The sequence below is a fragment of the Aulonocara stuartgranti genome, assembly GCF_965226115.1.
Source record: "Aulonocara stuartgranti genome assembly, chromosome: 12".
NCBI lineage: Eukaryota > Metazoa > Chordata > Actinopteri > Cichliformes > Cichlidae > Aulonocara > Aulonocara stuartgranti.
In genome coordinates this window covers 31,857,550-31,879,173 of record NC_138948.1, presented here as the reverse complement: position 1 = coordinate 31,879,173, position 21,624 = coordinate 31,857,550, and the positions used below count along the sequence as shown (strand labels likewise).

Here is a 21,624-nt window from a genome sequence, read left to right as displayed (position 1 = left end):
AATAAAATATTGTACTCGGAAACATACATTTATTAGTGTGTAATCATGTCTTCTAACGACCTTATGCATTTTTATTGGAATTAATCCACTGAAAAACTCATAAGCGCGAGCACCGTTTGTTAAACCCACCGTGGTGCAGAGATGGACACTCCACCTAATCACATTGTATATATGTGGTTATAGTCTAGTCGTACACATAGTACATCAAAGGCAGAGAAGAAAAGAACTCATAGGCATTCACGTTACATTGAGCTAAATATGTTTTATCATCCAAGAAGCTAAAAAGTGAAAGCAAAAGATGTGACCATCTTTTTATTCGCAAAAAGTAGTAGAAACAAACCAGCTGTTATGGAGAAAAGTCCTACAGTGGCCACCACAGCTAGGATTATGCACTTGAACTAGGAGTAAAAATAACAGAATTCCTTAACACCAATCTGCACTCTACAGAGTGATGTGATTTTACATAGTCTAGTTTTAAGAGAGCTGTGCACAAAAAATGCCGACAAATATCAATGAAATGAAATGACCAAAATAAAAGTGCGCCATAAGTCCTCCTCAACAATGTGAAAGACTCATAGTCACACAGAATACGATTACTTCAAGTTGTCACTGGTAACTGTGGTTCTACACTACTGACTCACTACCTTAAAAGTTTAATGTGTTCTGATAGGATTTTTTATAATTATTAAAAATAAGATGAAAAAGCAACACAATAAAATAAACAGAAAACAACTTACAGAAGAAATCATTGCAAGTGTCTTTTATTCGTTTCTCAGACACAATAAAGCACATAACCCAGAGCACAACAGGACTAGGGGGTGTATGAGCAAAGGACATCCTGTGATGAAGGAGAAATGACTGATTCAAAGCAACGCCTGGACAGAGACGTTATTACTCAGGCTGAGCAATGCAATTCATTTTTTTCCCTCGTTGCAATAACAAATCATACGTGCATGTCTTATTTGCAATATTTAAAAAACACATTTCTAGAAATTATTCATAATGTCGTTGGCGGTGGCATCTCACACATCAGCTGGCGGCTCTGACATCAGCCAGCGACAATTCTTCCACTTTTCAAATCGAGATGATAATCTTTTTCTTTTCCTCCACAGTACAAATCTCCAGCTCCATATTTAAGTGATTTCAGCTGTCAATAACCTTAGAGGGCTGAAAAATTAAACGCTTTAACGACACAGTCAAAGCTACATGTTAATCAAACACAGGTCTGCAGTTGACACAGCACTGAAAACGATAGTAGATAAAATCTCTTACATTGTAAACAGATAGCAATTACAACTTAATCTGGTCCACAACAGTGATATATTACTCATCTATAGTTTTCCTCATAGTGCTCATTTATACAATACTGGCTTTTAAGTCAACATCTTTAATTTCTTGACATGACATGTAAGAAAGAAGAATGCTACATAAGCTTTGAATAATATATATACTGTCTATATATGTAAAGCTGAATTACCCTTTAAAACACTTCACATCAATATCAAATACTGTGAAACCATTACAGTTATACTTCAGTCCTTTCTACCTCATCTACCAACACATTCTACAAGTCTCTATGGTGGAATGGATTCAGTACATTTGAATGTTCAGCTCTCAACAGCATTGTTAAATTTCACAAAAGCATCCAGTTACACCTCCCTGAGATGAAGACCATACTGAAATGAAAGGAAATATATATTTTTTGAAACACTGACTATATATAATAGACTGTATATGCTGCATTGGACAGCAATTTAAAACAAAACAAAGTCTCTCTTTTCAACGTGCGGTAGAGATCATGTCTGGTGACATCTTTTTATAACCAAGAGAAACCTAGCTGTTCTTTGTAACAGGTGTGATCAACAACTTCCTGGACGAGGCCTAGAAAAATTAAAAACTTTTCCCAATTTAAACCATACCTGAAAAATTCAAGATCAGCTTTTCAGATCAGTCTGTGGAAGTCTATTTTGTCTACCACTACTTGTGCCTCTGTAATTTCCACTGGCTCTCCCAGCGCAGTGTGTTTGTGTGGCCAAACATGACAGATAATTACAGTATGGTGGCACAAGACAGGTAATTTTCTGTCAGTGTTCTCCCTCAGATCCCACAGGAGCATGGTGTTGACAGTCTCACTTTGTCATGGTGCAAAATCCAGTGAATGAGTAACAACAACCATGCTTCTGGTCTCGATCATCACCTACCATTAGGCTTTGAAATTTATGTCACTTCCAAACATAATTTGAAGGTGGTCCATTGTGAAAGTTTGTAAATGTAAATGGTCAGAACAGAACTTCCAGAGAGGGATCTAAAAATAGCTGCGCTGCAAGCTGTCTGAACCTAAAAAGATGATCTTGAACTGATCCAAATTGAAATCAGGTAAGGTTTTAACGCACGCAAACATATGCATGTGTATTATATATATCAGGCCCAATCCCAGAACTTTTTTCACACCTTAAAAACAACTTTAATGTAATTTTTTGTTTGATTTTGACATCGTTTCTGTCAATGATGATAACAGATAACTTTTTATTATTGAAGTCATCTGGGACTGCTTTAAAACAAAGACAAATTTCTACAGGGGCAAGAAACATGAAACCCAAACAACCAGACAGTTAGAGTAGCTCAACTTGAAGCCCAGAGTTAGCTGAAGATGTCGGATTACAATGGCACAACCAGTGTGGTAATAATGTCTGGATGGCCTTATACATGGAAAAGATTGAGTGTATGTGTGACTTTCAGTCTTTTGGAATGTTCTAGAAATTCTTTGAGGCAGCCCTTCACTTCCCATGATGCAAAGCTGTAGGACAAGGGTGCTCCAGACATCAAAGAGTTCTTTTAGTTAGACAGTTCCTGTTTCTAAGTCTAGTTTATGCAAATGATTTGGTACCAATGGAATCAACTGGTAATAGCGCTCTTTTCTTTGTATGTCTGCAGAAGAATACTCCCACCTCAAGAGCTTGCAACGCAAATCCTTTCATGCTGAAATGAAGCTAACTGGGTGGAGAACTTGGGGCAGATGAGCTAAGTATCCTGGAGGACCCGAGGAGAAAAATATCTGTGCTGCTTTGCTTGGGATGATGCTGGGGTACATGGATAGAGTTTGGGAAATCCTTCTTTGTTTCTCCTTTAGCGAAGTTTGGCTAACTTTTTCTGACTTGTCTGATTGTTTGACAGTTTCTTACCCCACTTGATTGCTTTACAGTGATGTTAGTTGTTCCCAGATCACAGCAATTAACATGGTGAAAGCAAAGTTCTTACCATGGTCCCAGTACTGGCAAATTAAAAGTGTTGAAAGCTTCTATTTGAAACTTGTAATCCTGTGTAGATGCAGACAAATCTCACCAGTTCTGGTGGTCTTCTTACAGCACAACCAAAACCCAAGAAAAAAGAGCAATTTAGTCTTCAGTATGGCCAATAGAAGACAATACCAATGCAACTTATTGTTAGACTTCTACTAGTGTCATTATTGCCATTAACCCCTTAAAAGCTACAAGGGGATTTAGGTCCAGAATGTATGCACTAAATTACACTGTTACCTTACATAATTTAGGGCAATGATTTAACAATGTTAGACACTATGCATGTGTTACATTAAAACTGAGCAAACGCAAACAAACCCTTATATTCTTAATTCCACTTACAGTACTTAACATGTGAAAAATAAAGCTAAATTCAGTCCATGCATGTTAGAAAGGCTGCTGCGTATCAGATCCACTTTAATATTCTCAGATGGTCAGTGGACTGAAAAAACAAATAATTAAAAACAAGAAAAAGGAAAAAAAAAAAGCAAGCAGAGAATACAGCCGCAGTGTGAAGGTTTATGGTTTGGGAGTGGCTAACAATGTGCAGGAACTGCACTTTATATTGAAAGGTGAGGGAGCTGATGCAGTTCTAGTGTTAGAAAAAAAAAATCCAAAACAGACAGAGTAAAAAGCCAGAGAGAGATGGAAATGGAGAGATGAGGAGAGAAATTGAAATAGTTTTGAGAGGAGCGAAAAGCATGGCGGAGGCAGAAAAAGCAGGGCAAGCTGAACACAGCTTGTCTGACATCAATCCAGTAGTAGTTTTTTTTTTTTTTTTAATCGGCATCCCACGCTCACTGGACACATATCTGATTCTTCAGACTGTTGGAGAAAAACAGAAAGAGACGGAAAAGATTCATCAGTGATACACTTCAGATATTGTATACACAGTTTATGCAGCACATGGCAAAATAAAGGAAAAGAAACATTTTGGTGCTGGCTGCTGTCGCCATTGATTTACACCAGTTAAGAATCATAAAAATGTCAAGAAACTCATCAGTTTCACAATGGATAAGAAAACGATGTCAAAGCTTACACTCACTGGACACTATTAGGTCCACTTTGCTAGTCCTGGGTCTGACCCTGCCTTGCAGATGTCGCAGAAGAAATTGAGACTCATCAGACGAGCTAATGTTTTTTCCAGTCATTTAATGTCCAACTTTGAGAACTGCGTGTGTTGCTGGACTGAAAAAAATCAACATCTTCCACACTGCAGAGCTTGGAATGACATATACCACCAAGATATGATAAATAGGTAGAAATTGGAGTTATTCAGTCTTCAAGCTCTTCTTCTTTTTCAGAGATGCTCTTCTACATACTTTGGCTCTAATGAGTGATTATCGGAGTTACTGTTGTCGCGTTTGTTTTCTGAGAGAGGATGAACAAACTCAAAGATGAATTTTATTTATAATGAAGTTTATTAAATGGTCGAAGGTTCCAGTTACAGCACTGCGGACCTCTCTCTGTCCAGCTGTCCTGACAGAGAAAGGGTGCCACTCCTCAGGGAATAAAGTTTTAATAATAGCATAGAAATATCACATGAATATGATTGGTTAAAAATTTGGCGAGAAGCCTCAGACTTGGCTTTCCATAGATAGTGTTTGCTCCAGTTTCTGTCTCCTCCAATCAGGCATCTTTCTCTCCGTAAAAGAAAACTCCTCCCCATTTCCCTGTTGCTATGCAGTTTAGTAGTTTTTCAATTCAAGCTCACCCTGACTGCACGTGTGTGTGGGTTCCACCCAGCACCTATCTCCACACCATAACATTTTCACTTCAAACCAGTCCAGCCATTCTCCTCTTTTATCAAAAACACATTTTCAACCAGAGAAATGAGCTCACTGGATATTTTCTTTCTTTCTTTCTTTCTTTTTAATTATTCTCTGTAAAGCCGAAAAGTGGTTGTGTGGGAAGTCTCTGAAATTTAAGACTAGCTTTGTTCCCCATTCTGATGCTCAAATTTCAGCAGGAAGTCTAAATGCATTGGGCTTCTGCCATGTGGTTGGCTACTTAGAAATTTATGTTAATGAGCAGGTATATGGCGTGCCTAGCAAAGTGACCAGTGTATATATATATATCAAAAGACAAACTAAAAATCTTTCAAAAGTTTTAGGCTTCCTGTTGAATTTTGCAAAAGTTTTGAATTGAAAAGAGTAAATATGAATAATTGGTTTATGGAAACCATGCAGGGTTTGGTTTGTTATATATTCTGACAGGGCAAAAAAAAAAAGATTTTGTTTGTGTTTTCTCCTCTTCAGCTGAAATTTTAAAATAAATAGAACAGAATAAATAGAAAAAAGAATACAGGAAAAGAATAAAGGTGTTATTTGGATGTAGATTATTGGATGTAGATGTAGATTATCATTTAAATTGATATGCAGAGGCTTTACCTGTTTGTTTTCTTCCTATTTTTTAAACTAATACTGCTGAAAAAAACACCAACTTGTTCTTATCCAGTTAATAAGTTTTTAGATCTTTTAATGCTCCAAACAGATGAGAGAATCTGGCTGCTTGTGTTTCTTGTCATGTTCTGTTGCCTTCAGCCTCAGTTTTCCTTTATATATCGTGTTGAATCTCCATCAATCCTGCACATGCTGTACAAAAACAATATGAGTGTGTAGTTCCACACACATATTTAAATTTAAACTGCTGTGCACAACATACAACCATACCTCAGCTGCCATCCTCAGAGCATCCCAGGATGTATAGTAGTTTCTGTTTTACTATTTTATTACAAATACAAAACTTCATTCATGTTTTTGTGGCGTGGCCCTCCAGTGTTCTAAGTAAACATTAATTCGGTCTGTTCAAAATGAAATAGAGAGACACCAGTGCCAGAGTGGCCATCGGGGGCAACGGGAGAATTAAACACATAAATTAATCCGTTCACACATTGTAAAGTTGAACCTGCACACACAGCTCTTTTTCTCTTGGGTTTTTTTTTTGTTTGTTTTGATATTGTGAAGTTTTAAAATGCCAGAGATGACTGCACAACTGCTGAGACATAATGGTAGTTATTGTTCAAAATAATGTTGCCGGTTTTGTATTATGAAAAATATGACAGCTCAGTATGCAGCAAAGATTTGAAGAAAAAAAATATTCTAAAAAGGTTTTGGTAATCAACTTGTATTTGCAGTCAATCATGTCTCTCATTAAATAGTAAAGAAAAGAAAACAGATGTGAATCAAATTAAGGTTAATGAATCTCTTGTCACATTGCAGTTTTGTATAGTACGTTCTACATGCAGAAACTTGGTGTGCTGAAATGACAGAAGAATAACCAAAGTGTCTGTAGCCTTCTGATTTTTATGCCAGTTAATAATCACTTCATTCATCCATCTTTCTGCCCCTTGTCCTGTCACAGTTCCTACCAGTAGGACATATCCACAAGACTTAATCTAGGAGGTGTGCATGAGGCATCCAAATCACAACCACTTCAACTTGCTACTTGTTATGTGGAAGAGGACTATAACCTGTCCTAAACTACGGAGCTTTTCCAAGACAAGCTCCCACAGAAGAAGAGGAACATCCACTACATGCATGTATGGCCATAGGTGAGGGTGGGATCATAGATCAACCAGTAAAAAAATACAGCCATACAGCTGTTTACTCAATGCATTTGAAGCACTTTATCTACAACCATGGTCAAGTTTGAATCAGGAATGAACCCACAGGCTATTCTCCACATAGATGACCTCCTCTGAGCAAGCACTTGCTGAAAGTGGGAAGGAAAAAAATCATTTTAAAAAAGTTCCGCAGAACCAGGCTCAGGGAGGGGCTGCTATCTCCCGTGACCGATTAGGGGTGAGAGGAGGAAGAAAGGACAAAACAGACGCTGATGTTCTTTGTGGAGAAAGGCCATAGTTGGGTTTGAATCAAGACGCCTGCACTACCAAGACTGCAACCTTATTCTTTCAGTCACTATCCAGAGCTTGTCACCATAGTTGAGGGAGGGAATGTAAAAACAAATGAATGGCTTTGGTTTCAAGCTCAGCTGTCTCTTCACCACAAGAGACTGGGGTACACTCATCCACTTTAATTTAGCCAATGCACCTGCCAGTCTTCCACTCCACAAAGTCCTCTAGGAGTTTTCAGTGGGTTGGGTGGAGTGAACTCACCTAATCCTCAATAAGACTGGAGGTTTTTTGTAGACCCTGATTCAATGAATTGAATGCAGTTCAAAACATGACAGCATGGCCTAAAATGTATGTCCAGTTTCCTGAGGGCCTGCATGTGTCAAGGCCTAGGGCCAAAGGCAGTCAAGGGGATCTAACACCTCTGCATGAATGAGTTATTGTTTGCATGCCAAAGATTTAATTGACAGAGACAGACCGAGACATTTTAGCTGATAGAAAGCTCAGTGATACATAATGAAAAACAAACCTAAGACCAGGCAGCAGGAACACCTGACTTTATACTTTGAACTGAAATTATGTTTCAATGGAAATGTAATTTCTTTGTAAACGTAAACATATAACATGAAACATGATTTAAAATAGATCCTCATAAGGATTAGGCCAGGTGGTTTGTTTTTAAAGAATAAATTATTTAGCATTATTTCTTTTAAAATATTTGCCTTTGAAAAATCTGGAATGGAGATACAATAACTGTATAGAAATGTAGGTTTTCTGAAAGAAAGCTGACCTTGATTTACAATATTCTTAACTTTCTAGTTCAGTGTGTCAGGTCAGAAAATATTCTTATTTTTCCTGTGGCTCAGTCCCTGAAATTTGCACAAATCTGCATGTCTTTCAAACTACCGTCAATGACTGATGCACACTTGGCCTGCAATTCATTTCAACAGCCATGTTTCTGTACTTGTGCAATGTGAGACATCTGGAGAACATTCCTTTTGAACTTTTGAAAGTATAATCTGCTGCAGATAAGTTTCAGGACTCAGTTTATACAAGTGGTTAGTTTAAGCACCGTTTTAGAGACTAATGATGCATGGTTCCCTGGAGGAAATTCTTAAAGCTATTGCAGTTGATTGAAAAATCAGATAAGTATATATCAGCAATAAGTTGATTTGCAGAATCGAAAAGGTAGAGATCTGGTCCTGTCTACCATTCTGCTCCTTTTTGTTCCATGCACTCAATGAAATCGTTTTTCTTTCTCTTGACATCCAGTGTCAAAAAGTTGCCAAGTAATCACAATCGTTGTGTGATTGAATAGGTGACTTCAAGCTTTTTCTGCATTGGTCCAGCAACCCAGACCAACAGATGGCCTCATCTTATCGCTTTATCATTACAGAGTTGCTTTCCTGACGTCTCCTCGATTAGCAGGACTGATGTACTCCCAGGTTCAATCGGTCAACACAATAAAGACTCAGTCACGACACACCAAAGGCTGCCTGTCCCTCAGACAGCACAAACAAGTGTGCCCATGGTTTGATAGAGCAGATGGGGAAAAAAATTCAGAGGCATCGTGCAATTTGCCCCAGTGGGGACACACAATAACTGCACAATTGTGAGCAGGAACATGACAGACTGGCAGTTAGCATCGCTTCTGTTGTTTGTTGCACGTAATCAAATGGCTTTTTCTCTGTCAGTGCAATGGGAATTGCATGTTGTCCTTAGTCGAACTAAGCAGAGTAATCACAGTCTGCTCTGCAAAAAGAGCATCCTGCTGTGTTTGTCTTGCAAAGACAAAAACAACTACACAAAACAAACTGTTGTGCTTATTTCACTGGTAAGCTCAACGTGGCAGAATGCACCAATGCTTCAGACTTATACCTCGACACAGAAAGTGTTTTGACTTACTACCCTGAACCTTTCTTAACAAACAGATCTTGTAACCCTCTTCCTCGTACACCAAGTATTTGGGTAGAAAAAGAAGGACAGTTTGGTCACTCAGTTGCTCAGAAATGTCCTTGCTTTTTTAAGAAAAGCACATGTGATTCTATCTAATGTAAAACTGATAGAAATGAATGATTCATAATAAACATTTATCATTTCTGATGGAATATCTGCCCATATTCAGCAACAAACACTCCTCTATTCTAATGGCAGAGGTTTAACATCCTAAAAGGCTGATTGATTTAAAAAAAATTTTTTTTGCATAGCTAACAACTGTTGTGCCGATTAAATAAGCAATCACTTTGAATTATTTGACTTTCTTAAGCAGAGAAGTCAGGCTCATTTTACATTATGTGCCACATACAGCCCACTTTGGTCTGTACATTTTACAGAAAAAGTTCTGGTTGTTTACGTCTTGATGCATGCTCAATCAATCAGGTAAGCAAATCTCCAAAAGTTGATTCTGTTCATCTGGACGTAGCGTTTTGTGGGAGAAACGTTTCGTCACTCATCCAAGTGACTTCTTCAGTCTCAGCTGATTGCAGGTTTCCCCAATCTTATAAACAGTACATTTGCATAATGACTGAAACCAGCCCACTGAAGGAACAATGGGCTGGGAGGTCCTTGCTATCTTACCCTGGAACACCACCAAGCCATTGGTTCACATATGTGGATGAACCCTGGGTGAAAATGAAATCTCTGTACGTACCACAATTCACGGATCACATTAACTTGGTGGACCGACACATCAAATTCACCAGGGAGGATATGAAAAGGGGCAGGTTAGCCTTCTTAGACTGTGAGATTTCCATCAGTAATGGGGGACATCTAAAAGCTGACGTGTACCATAAACCTACGCATACGGATCAGTATTTAAGGTTTGACTCTCATCATCCACTGGAGCACAAACTGGGTGTCATTAGGACGCTATAACACAGAGCGAACACCATCCCCACTGACACAGTGGCCAGGGAGGCAGGAGGACATCACATCAAGAAGGCCCTGAGTAAATGTGGTTTTCCCAGCTGGACTTTTGTCAAAGCTGGAAAGGCACCTAAAGAAAGCTGATCCAGGAGAGAAGGACAACCGCTGCCCAAGCGAAAACCTGTAGTGATTCCATATGTGTCAGGAGTATCGGAGCAGTTGAGACGCATTTTTTCTAAACACCGGGTCTCTGTAGCTTTTAAACCCCAAAACACGCTGCGCCAAAAATTGGTCCACCCCAAGGATCGGGTCCCCCGACACAAACAGAGTAACGTAGTGTATGCTGTCCGGATTGCCAGGATTTATACACCGGGGAAACCAAACAACCTTTGGCGAAGCGGATGGCCCAACACAGAAGAGCTACCTCGTCAGGCCAGGACTCTGCAGTCTATTCACACCTACAGGCCAGTGGACACTCTTTCAATGATGAGGATGTACACATCCTGGACAGGGAGGAACGCTGGTTTGAGCGCGGAGTCAAGGAGGCCATTTACGTGAAATGGGAAAGACCATCTCTGAATCGAGGAGGGGGCCTTAGGGTACATCTTTCGCCATCTTACAATGCTGTGATTGCAGCCATTCCCCAACTGTCTGTGAATGGGACTCATGGCCATTGATCAGTGGGCTTTGATCAGTGGGTTTTGGTCAGTGGTTGTTGATCAATGGTCATGAGAATTTGCATAATTAAGATTAAGGAACTGACCTCCCAGCCCATTGTTCCTTCAGTGGGCTGGGTTCGTACATTATGCAAATGTACTGTTTATAAGGTTGGGGAAACCTGCAGGCAGCTGAGACTGAAGAAGTCACTTGGATGAGTGACGAAACGTTTCTCCCACAAAATGCTACGTCCAGATGAACAGAATCAACTTTTGGAGATTCTGGTTGTTTATTGTCCTGACACTCCTGTAATTACTAATTATAAAGAATCGCTGTGCTCAAGACAAAGCCATCGGGATATGCAATTCCCCCGAAATCATTTGAATTAACTCCTGAGTTCATGGTAAATTTACCCTGATGAAGTGAGCTAATGCTTTTTAAATTCTAAGGGCCAATCACAATTTTTATGCCACATTTCCATCGCTGAATGTCACACATTTCATTACTCTGCTTGGTTTCAGGTAGGTCTCCAGCGTATGTGATAAAAAAAACACTTGCGCCTTAACCCATCATTAAATCTCCATGGAAATCCAAAAATAAACAGGCTAATTTGCATTCACGTATTTGACTGTTATTGGCAGCCATGTAAATCTACCCTTTATGAAAAATTGTGTGTATGTGGCTAAAAGAAAAGTATCACATTTTATGTAAAAATATAAATTTTCACACATTAATGAAAGAATTAGCACACTAGGGAACCTTATTTTAACGCTGAATAATTTTCACAATGTGAGTCAAACATGGGGAGATATTTCTGTCTCTCCACTCATTATCATGGAAATGCAGAGTGGGATGGTGTGATATTAAAATGAAAAGGCATAGTGGAATATAAGAGCATCTCCAAAGTGAAAGAGAGAGAAAGAAACAGGCAGGAAGCCAAAAATGGGGAAAAAGGAAACAAACAGAACTGAAGACACCTTAAGACCAATGAAAGAAGGGAGGGGGAATGGAGGGCAGAGGGATCTTTCTTTTTTTATTCTGACAACAGAATTGTTTCTCAGCACTATGGTGCTTTATATATCTGAGGGTTTCATATGTATAAGTCTATACTGAGTCAAATGCTTTACAACCCCATGTTAATTAGATTCAGTATTAGGTAGAATCTCCCTTTCTTCAACGATCCCAAGACAAAAAACAAAATTATGTCATTCAAAGTCAGTGTTCTCTTTCAAAGCATTCTAAATTATTTCTTCTTACATTAAGTCATGTTACATTTGATCTGATACAGCAGAAAAAAATAGTTTTAAACAGATTTGTGTTTGTTTAATTCAGTTAACGGGTAAATGGACTGCTGTATGTTCAGTGCCTTTTTACTCTATGCGAGGACTCAAAGTGCTCCCTAAACTTCACACAGTAACACGTATCCATGCTGTGCTTTTATCTATGCCTAAGCACTTTAATTAACATTCACACGCACAGCTGTGTCATGGGCAACTCAGGGTCCAGCATCCTACCTGAGAATATTCAATGAAGGAGAGGAGAGGCCAGGATTGAACGCTTGACCTTCAATTGGTAGAAAATCTGCTCTAAGACCTGAGTCACAGCCACCCAAACACAGCAACGGTGAGCAGTCTCACTGCTTACTGTTTTTTTTTTTTGTTTACACCATTTGTTTTCTCATTTGTGTGGCCAACATAGCAGGTAGTAAGTGAGGCAAACTGGTGCACAGAGGTTTGATTTCTATAGCAGTCATTATGTTTGTCCCTGTTCACATCCAGCAGTTACAGAATATCAAATTCAGCCACCATCCTGTTCCTGTGCATAATTTAACATTTTTGTTGTCACAATCTTTCCAGGCCAGAACTGTTTATGGATTATCTTTGTGTGGACCTTTGGAAGGAACTTGTTTTGTTCATGGTTGGTGTTATATTTCTACGGTAACAGCTGGTAACAGCTTATTTTCTAGTATGTGTGTATTGCTACCATACATGGTATGACACTAAGCTTACATAAACATGCACACACAAGCAAATAGTATTGTGCTCACCATTTTCATGCTAGTTTTGTTTCTAGCCAACTAGTCCACACACAAACCTTTCCTAATCAGCTTTCCTTCACACTGATGTGAAATATCATGAGGTGCCATGGAAAATGAATAAGAAGCAAGAAAAAAAGAACAGCGGAATCTAACTGCACTTAAAGACTCCTTGGTCTTAGATGCTTTACATGTTCTTACTGTATGTATTACTATATATAACATATCACTTCCTTACCAAGGTTGAAGGTTTAAAGAAAAGGAAGCACATGACCTATAAGGTGCAATTAAATCGTTCCTTAGTATTAAGAGAATTTGAATAGCTTTTATTATGACTGCTGCAGATGCTTCACTTAGCTCAGTTAGGAACCTTCCTTAGTAATCTTGACTATGTGACTCCAAATCTGCATAATTCTTGCCTCTGCGTGCTTCGCGTCTCACTTGTAGTCACTTCCTGTTTTCTTCTTTTTCTGGTATTTGGTTCTATTTTATGTTTTTGGTTTTTTTTACATCATGTCCTTTTTTGCCAACTTCTAATTCCTTGACTGTTTTCACCTGTATTGCTTTTAATTTTTCTAGATTATCTGCCTTCATTAAGTCATGTATTAAAACTTGAATTTTGTTCAGTAATCCTGCTGCAGTGTTCTGCATTTTGGTTATCATTCTGTCGAACATGTAGCAGATTTAATCTTCTCTGGCTTTTACAGATACAGCTGTGAGCTGGTCTGACTTGATCCGAGGTTGCAATATTACAAATGTTCTGATTCTGTCACAGGTTCTCTCAGGTTTGGTATTTGCATCTGATCTAACTGGGGTCTCTACTCAGAGTCAAGTGCAGAGCTCCTGAAGCACCCTTAGCACAGTGAGTGCTGTGGCTACCTATTGACCACTTAATTAGCATGTGAAAGTATCTGCAATTTGATGCATTTCTCTCCAGCACAGCCTCATATTTCACACATCACTGCTGAGCACTTATACGAGATGTATGCTTCAAATGACTGCAAAGAAATTTTCTCATCAACAGATTCAGTCAGCAGTCTTGTATGTAAAAACCCTTCTTCTGCAGACCGATGACTGGCTTTTAAATTAGCTGGACTGTGTCATAAAACATGTGGAAAATAAATTCAAAGAAGCAAGAGGAAGCCTTCTAGGAAGAGCTGGCAATCTAGTTGTGCTGTAGGCAGGGTGAGCCAGTCCACCCTCTGTATTCCACAGGATTGCCAAGACTTGGGAAAACAATTATCCAGGCCAAAAAACTTGTTCATTACCTTTCACTGAATGATAAGAATCAAATTCTGTGTGGTTTAGTTTGATTTATTTTTCTTTTGTTCTTATGGTTATATAACTTTTGATGCAGTCATGTGACATCACTGCACCAGTTTATCCTGGGAAAAATAAAAGATCTGTATAATATGATTGTGCATTAGGGCTAAAGTTATACAAGAATTATATAGAATTCCTAGAAAATATGAAGAAGTGGCTTAGACTTTAAGGAGCTTGAGGATGATACATGGCCTCAAACACTGCCCGAAGCAATGTGCTGCTCTGCACAATCATACTTTCACAGATTTAAGTCAAGAGTAAAATTTTTCACGCTACTACTGCATAAAAAGCCCCCCAGCTAACTTCTTAAGGTGGAGAAGGGTCTCTTAAGTAATTCACAGTACAGTCGGCGTAGGTTACACTGCTTCACAACCTTCAATGGCCGAGAGCAACAGCACAACCTGACTGCATCCACCCCTCCCACATGGCAACTCTGCAACTTATGTATTCCTGTGGTGTGTGACAAATTGTATCAGGACGTTGCTCTAGTGAAGCATTTTTCATGCATAATTCATTCTCCAGCCTACATTCCACATGGACATTTTCAAATCCCTTTGAAGTTAATTCTCTCTTCATGATAAACAGCCTCCCTCGCTGTGGCTGTGCGGGTCACGATTGTCAGTGTGGTCTGTGCTGGGAGAAATCACCTGTCCCAAGCAATTTCACAATACAAGAGGTTTACATCTAATAATTCACTGTGGGAAAATGATCTGTGCCTGATCAAAATGACAGGAGGACTTAATGCTGCATGATTTACAGTTAATTGAGCACTGAACTAGTTTTGTTCTACATAAAACAAACAGAACAAACAGGAGATTATGTATAACCCTTTTGTGTACCTTTACACAGTACACTGCATGCCCTAATGACAGGTATATAGAAATAGTGCATGGTGGATTCAGCTCAGCACTCAATATAATGTTCTGCATGAAACAAACAGACCACAGGCAGTTCAGATTGGCTGCCATACCATAGCTGGCAGGTGTCATCTGCCATACTACTAAACTTAGGACTAATTCATAAATTATCTTCAAAATTTGATATATTTCGACGTACGGTGACCGCAGCTGGCATTTTACTGTAATGACTTTGTGTTAGCATAAAGATATAATAAAAGCAGGCGTGTTTCTTGAATCATAAATTGTTTCATCAGGACTCTGTGGATAGGAATGTCAGTTTTGAAAGAAATAGTGCATGCACATCTTATAATATGTTTAAGTCAGCTGAAGAAAAAGGGAGGCTGAGAGCCCAAACACAGCTACTTTTCAATTCTGTGTATTTTTGGGGTCTGTACTAAATGTGAGGTTATTAAGCATTTTAAAGAACCACAACCAGAACCAAGTGTAGAACCGCATTTTGACTGTTCTATCCTGATGATAGTGCAATAATTATATAGAAAGTAACTATACTCAGCACATCCCAAAGGTGCCTTTTTGGATAGGGATCTACTGATGCTGGATGCCATTTGAGCACAGTTAACTCATGTCATGTTTAAGAAACCAGTTTCAGATTATTTAAGCTTTGTGACTTGCACGTTACCCTGCTGAAAGTAGCCATCAGAGGATGAGGTAGGCTGTGGTATTTAAACAATGCTCAGTTGGTACAACAGGAGCCTAAAGTGTGCCAAGAAACACACCATTACACCACCACCTCCAAACTGAACCAATGATACACGTCAGGATGGATACATGCTTTCCTGGTCCTTATGACAAATTCTGACCCAACGTTCGAAATGTCACAGCAGAAACTGAGATTCATCAGTACAGATAATGTTTTTTTTTTCAAGTCATCGAATGTCCACTTATGGTTATCCTGTGTGAATTCTAGCATCAAAGTTTAGTTACTCTTGCCCTCCTATCAGCTCAAAACAGTCTGGTCATTATTCTCTGACCTCGTGTCATCTTTGTTGTCCCATCCTTTGTAAACCCTAGAGATGGATATGCAGCAAAATCCCAGCTGATCAGCAGTTTCTGAAATGCTCAGTCTGACACCAACTACCGTGTCACATTCAAAGTCCTTTAAATCATCTCGCCTCATTCCTTTGCTCGGTTCCTTGACCACTGTGCTGCTGCCATTTGACTATAATTATAGACGTTATTCAAGGATTGCTTACAATCAGCCGCAAATGTGAACGTCACGGCAGAAGCGGTGGACAGATTAGACTGTCAAAATCACTTGGATCCAACTCTATGAACCGCTGATATCTTGACAAAATTTATGGGCTAAACTGCTGCTGCGGGTTAGGAATGTCCCATAAAAAGTGAGCACCATTTCTCCTGTCATGACCACACATGCCACTTACTTGATCTTCACCCAACAACTGTGGAAATTATTTGATCTGGACCAAAGTTGACTGGTGGATCAATGAAAACAAGGGCAGCTGACTGTGAGGAGACAAAATCCTCAACACATTTATAAATCAGTTACCATGATTTCTGCAGAAACTTCTGCTAACAAAACATTAAATTGTGTTTGCACTGTTATCACAGATATGGGTGTTTATGATTTTCATTACCAAAATTATATGAAATGAGTGTAACTTATATTCAAAATGTACCAGGAGAATTTAACTTTGGGGGCACAGCGACTTTTAGTGGGCAGATCTGGAGCACAGAGCCCTGTCCATAATGCTGACGCTGACCACAAACAAAGCTCAGAGCAAAGAGAGGCTTGAGAACCTTGTTAACAGCACTAATCATACATTATCCTGTTAGGCAGAACTACTGTTTCAGAGAGGTTTTATTACAGGAGACATTGTTTTCTTCATCATTTGAACTGGCTCCCATCCACCACACGGAGTCTGGCCTTCTTCAACAGTGATAGATGGTTTTCAATAACAAACAACAAGGAACAAAGTGAATACTTGATTACACTCCAGTGAATGACAGGGAATTAAATTAATGAGGGTTTGCATCTCATCTAACAGCAGGCCCCTGGGGGACTATCAGCCTAAGAGAGAAGCAAAAAAACAAAACAAAAACAGGTGATCTGACAGGCACTTGCCCCACTTGGAGGTTGACAATTGCTCCTCTGTAGCCAACTGCATCCCTGTGTTATCTCCCTGTGCACAGGGGAATTAATTAGGGGCTTGATGATCGGGAGAAATGAGGCTGAATAATAAAAACCTTGACGAGCACTTTCTGTGGTATTGCTCTCTTTCGCCTTTGTCCTTCCCAGCTCATGATGACTGCCAGTCCTGGAAGCTGCTCTTTTCATCCATATCCGCCTGCTACGTGCACATAAAGTGGTTTTGAAAAATCCCTCTACTGAGCAGCTAATAGGTGTGAGGTGTAAAAAGGCCCGGTCCCTTTCAGAGCTTCCCATCGTGCGCTGTTGTAAATCGCAGAGCCATTACACGGGAGATGAGTGCAGGGAAAATATGGGCAGTGAAAAATCCCCCCCTGCCTTGGTCCCGGCTATTTTGTGCTTCAGGACACAATGCACTCCGAACCACAGGTGCTCCAAGACCATTACAAAAACAGTTTTCTTTTCATTCTTTCTTCATTTTTCATATCAGATGAAGTTGTTATAGCTGAAGATCATCACTCAGAAACACACAGGACACACAATCAGTCATTTTTCCAGTCAAATTATCCCAACAGCTCCTGGGACAAACCTCACCAGAGACCAAAATTAATAATGCACTTGGCTGTCCTGCTTGGTTCATGAAGCAGAAAGATAAATATGGCATAGTAAATATCACCGTGTGATGGCAGGCTGTTGGTGTTTTTTACTGACTACAAGACAATGACAGATCACATTCAACATGGTGATAAGTAAGTTTTGTTATCTGTGGCATATTGGAGGGAGCTTCATATTTTTGAACTTGCAAAGGAAAGTGGAGAAAGAAAATAAAGAAACTAGGAAACAGAATTGAAATCTATGAATTTTTTCATAGCACTGAGGAATGGATGCATGTTTTTAAAAGAAAGCTATACTCACAGCTGTCAGTTTGGGCACACCTAGCAGCGTAAAGGTATGCAACTTTGAGAGATAAGGGTATGCAAATTACTTTGAGTTCACATTTTCAAAGGATAAGAATGTGACAGTAAAGTGGAAAGAGCTTTTGTATCTTGTGTCAAGATTCCTGCCCTGTCCTTGACTCCTCTTTTGTTTCTCTTTCGTGTTTTAAAGTGTTTTTTCCTCGCTGCTTTCCTGTCTTAGTGTTACTGAATGTGTTTTGTTTCTCTATGAAATTTGTTTTCTGTTTTATTTTTTTTAATTACTTGTGGGCTTTTTTCAGCTGATGCGCCTCTCTGTTTCTAGCTTCCGCCTCTCTAGTGTTTACAGTCTGATACTGCTGGCTGCTTGGTTCTGATTTCTGTCTGCTTGGTCCTGCAGTCAGATACTATTTTGAACCAAAACCTAATCCTTTGTCTTTAGTTCACCCTACGCCATGCCGTGCATCAAGCAGCTAATGCTTTCCATCATTAAACAGCTAATCAGGATATGTTATTATGCTTTTTAAATCAAAAACCAAAACAATGATAATTCTGATGAATTATCATCTACCCCCCCAAAAAAACAAAACAACGAAAAAGAAAAGAAAAGAAGAGAAAAACTAACTAACTAACTAACTAACTAACAAAACAAAACAACAAAAAAAAAAGTATAGGCTCAGAGTTAAGAGTAGGGTTGGGGTCACCAGTCATGACTTGGACATGAACAACCCCGCTTTCCTGATTACAAAGTGCTGTGTAACTGCATGTGTGAATATATTAAGTATAACACTACATTAGAAAAGAGTAATTATGACTTATTGAATAAACAGCCCCAACACGGCTGATAACTGGAACAGTGCAGGAAAATAGACTTTTGTGTGTGTGTTTTCGGCCCTGAAATGCTAATTTATTTATTTATTTATTTATTTTTATTATTTATTTTAATTTCAGTTGTTATAGATGGGACAGACATGACTGAGGGATAGGAAAGGGAGAGAGAAAGATGAAGGAAAAGAAAAACAGAAGGGAAGAGGGACAGTGAGAAAAGGCGCTTAAAAAGAGAAAGAAGAGAAAAAAAAATCTCCTGGATCACTCCCTTGCCTGGCACCCACCAAGGCAAGGGAGCCCAGGCCCATCCAGACCGGGGCCTACGGCATCAGGACCGCCCAGCCCCACAGGACCCGGGGCAGCCCACCCGACCCCACCGCAGAGGAAACTGTACCCACCCTAACATTCAATCATCTCCCAGACAGCACAAGACAGTAGACACCCAGGTTAAGTTTATTCTCATCCTCTCCTATGACTCTCCCCCACCTGCAGAGTGGACTCCTGCAAGGATGGAACAAACTCCCTGCTAGTTGAAGAGCCCCCCAGTTAGGCTGATGAACCAGAGGCCCCCTGCGCCAGGGCTGAGCCCCCGTGCACCCACCCGCCCACAACCTCTGCAACACACCAAGGAGGACCGAAGCCCCCAAGGCCCAGCCAGAGCCCTAGCACAGAGCACCCCCAAATCCCAAGCCCCCACGCCTGCCCGGATCCACTCAGGGGCAGCCAGGCTACCAGGCCAGTAACCTACGTCCGCCAGCACAGACCCTCCCCCAGCCCTGCTGCACGCAGCCACAAGGAGAACACCCTCTAAGAGCGACCAGAGCCACTAACCAGGTTATGACCACAACCCCTGGGTTAAGCCCTCCAGGGATAACGTCCCTAGGGATTCTCCAGACACCCTAAGCCTGTCCCTACCTCCACATCAACCACAATGGCGAAGGCGGGACCAAACCACGATCCCCCACCCCCGCTAGGTGATGGAGCCGATCAAAGGAGCCCAGAGGGATTGATCTAATGTGGTGGCAGAGGCTGTCTCGAGACTAATGTGATCTATTAGATGGTTTCTATATTGGCTAGAATTAAGATTATTTTTATTTTTCCAGTTCATGAGGACCGTTTTCTTGGCGATGCATAGGGCAGTAAAAACCATGTGGACTGTATTAGTTTCTGTAGTGACATCATCCAATTTGCCCAACAAGCACACTAAAGGGGAGGTTGGAATTACAGACACTTTGATAAGTCTTCACATATCTCGCGCCAAAACTTCTGCACTAGTGGACAGAACCAAAGAGCGTGGATGTAATTGTCTGGTGTATTGCCTTGACAGTGTGAGCAGTTGTTGGAAGATGTAAAGCCCATCTGGAACATCCGATGACCTGTATAGTGCACTCTATGTAGTATTTTGTGCTGTATTAATTGCAGACTGGGATTTCTAATCAATTTAAAGGTTTTTAAGCATATCTGAGACCAGAAGTTTTGGTCTAAGCCGACTGATAAATCTGCTTCCCACTTTGCAATAGGAAGGGATATTGATTCATCTATTTTAGAAAGTGTTCTGTATATTTTAGACAATAATTTGGGGGATTTAAGAGTAAGAAAATGTACCGCGCTTGGTGGTGTTTGCAATTCAACTTGACTGAGGTTAAATTTCTTTTTTACTATGGATTTAATTTGTTGATATTCTAAAAATATTTTCTTGTTGATCCCATATTGTATAACTAGCCTGTCAAATGGAATAAAGTCTGTTCCTTCCTGAAATGCTAATTTAGATGGAGGCAGAATTTCAAATGGGTACACTATCTCGGGTGACTGATGTTTCCCAAGTTTGTCTCAAAGGCCATTTTGTTTTTGTGTCTAAATAAGCAGAAGTTTATTTCCCTGCAGAGATAGCTTTACCAGCCTGCGTACACTGTACAGAAAACAAATGCTACCAGCTGGAACGTTCTTTCGTTTGAACACACCGGGTAAATATGCTATCTGAATTGCAATAAGGAAAAGTGTCAAGGCTTATTAGTGATAGCTCTTTTATGCTTTGAAGATGTGATCATTTGTATGCACACGTTTTACTTCTTTGAAACTGACTGAATAGAAGGGAAGGGGGGAAGTATCATGCAGGTGCTGATGGTGATTGGTGACAGGCTGGATTGAGCCTCAAGGGGCTGATTGCTCCCCAGGCTAGCCTATTGCATCGACTGAGAGCACACTAAAGAGAGACTGTGGATAGACCTGTCAGTGCCAACCAGAAGAATTCTTTGTCGTCAGACTGCTGCGGTTTATAATCAATGGGTGGCAAGTCATTCAAAAATAACATGCAGTTTTCATACTTTTATAATTATTAGGCCATGGAGTTTATGTGAAATTCCATGATAAGCACTGACTGGCACAAACATTAAAAAACAGACAATAATATAACAACAGAACAACAGTATAACACAACACCAGGCTGTTTATTATAGTTTGACTGAAGAGTTTAAAAAAATGTGGCTTAACCTTCCAATGCCAAGTGCAACTTATTTGATACATGAGTTTTTGAGACCTCACAGTATTTTAACTTTTTTGTAGTCTTTGGTTTCCTTTCTTTTAGTCTGTTTTTGTTAATATTACTAAATTGTTAATTTCCTTGGTCATGTATTATGTCTCATTATAGCCTCCCTGGGCTCCCTGTGTTCTGTCAACTTTGTATGTTCTTGGCCTGGTCTCTGTGTTAGTCACTTCCTGTTTTATTTTGTATGTCATTTTCAATTTTGCTTCCACTGTTAGATTTTGTTTAGCTATGTTCCCAGGTGTGTCCACTCTGCCTTTCTGGGTATATATTGTTCACTT

At 39.8% G+C, this 21,624-nt stretch overlaps 1 protein-coding gene across 1 annotated transcript in view; it reads right to left on the bottom strand.

Annotated features, from left to right (window-relative positions):
* Positions 1 to 745: 745 nt before the first annotated feature.
* The window catches only part of zmat4a (zinc finger, matrin-type 4a), a 155,858-nt gene continuing 134,979 nt past the window's right edge, over positions 746 to 21,624 (bottom strand). Inside the window, exon 7 of the mRNA XM_082554948.1 lies at positions 746 to 4,124. Within this exon, the coding sequence (XP_082411074.1) occupies positions 4,097 to 4,124 (28 nt within the window). The 3' untranslated portion in view covers positions 746 to 4,096. The remainder of the gene's footprint in view (positions 4,125 to 21,624) is intronic.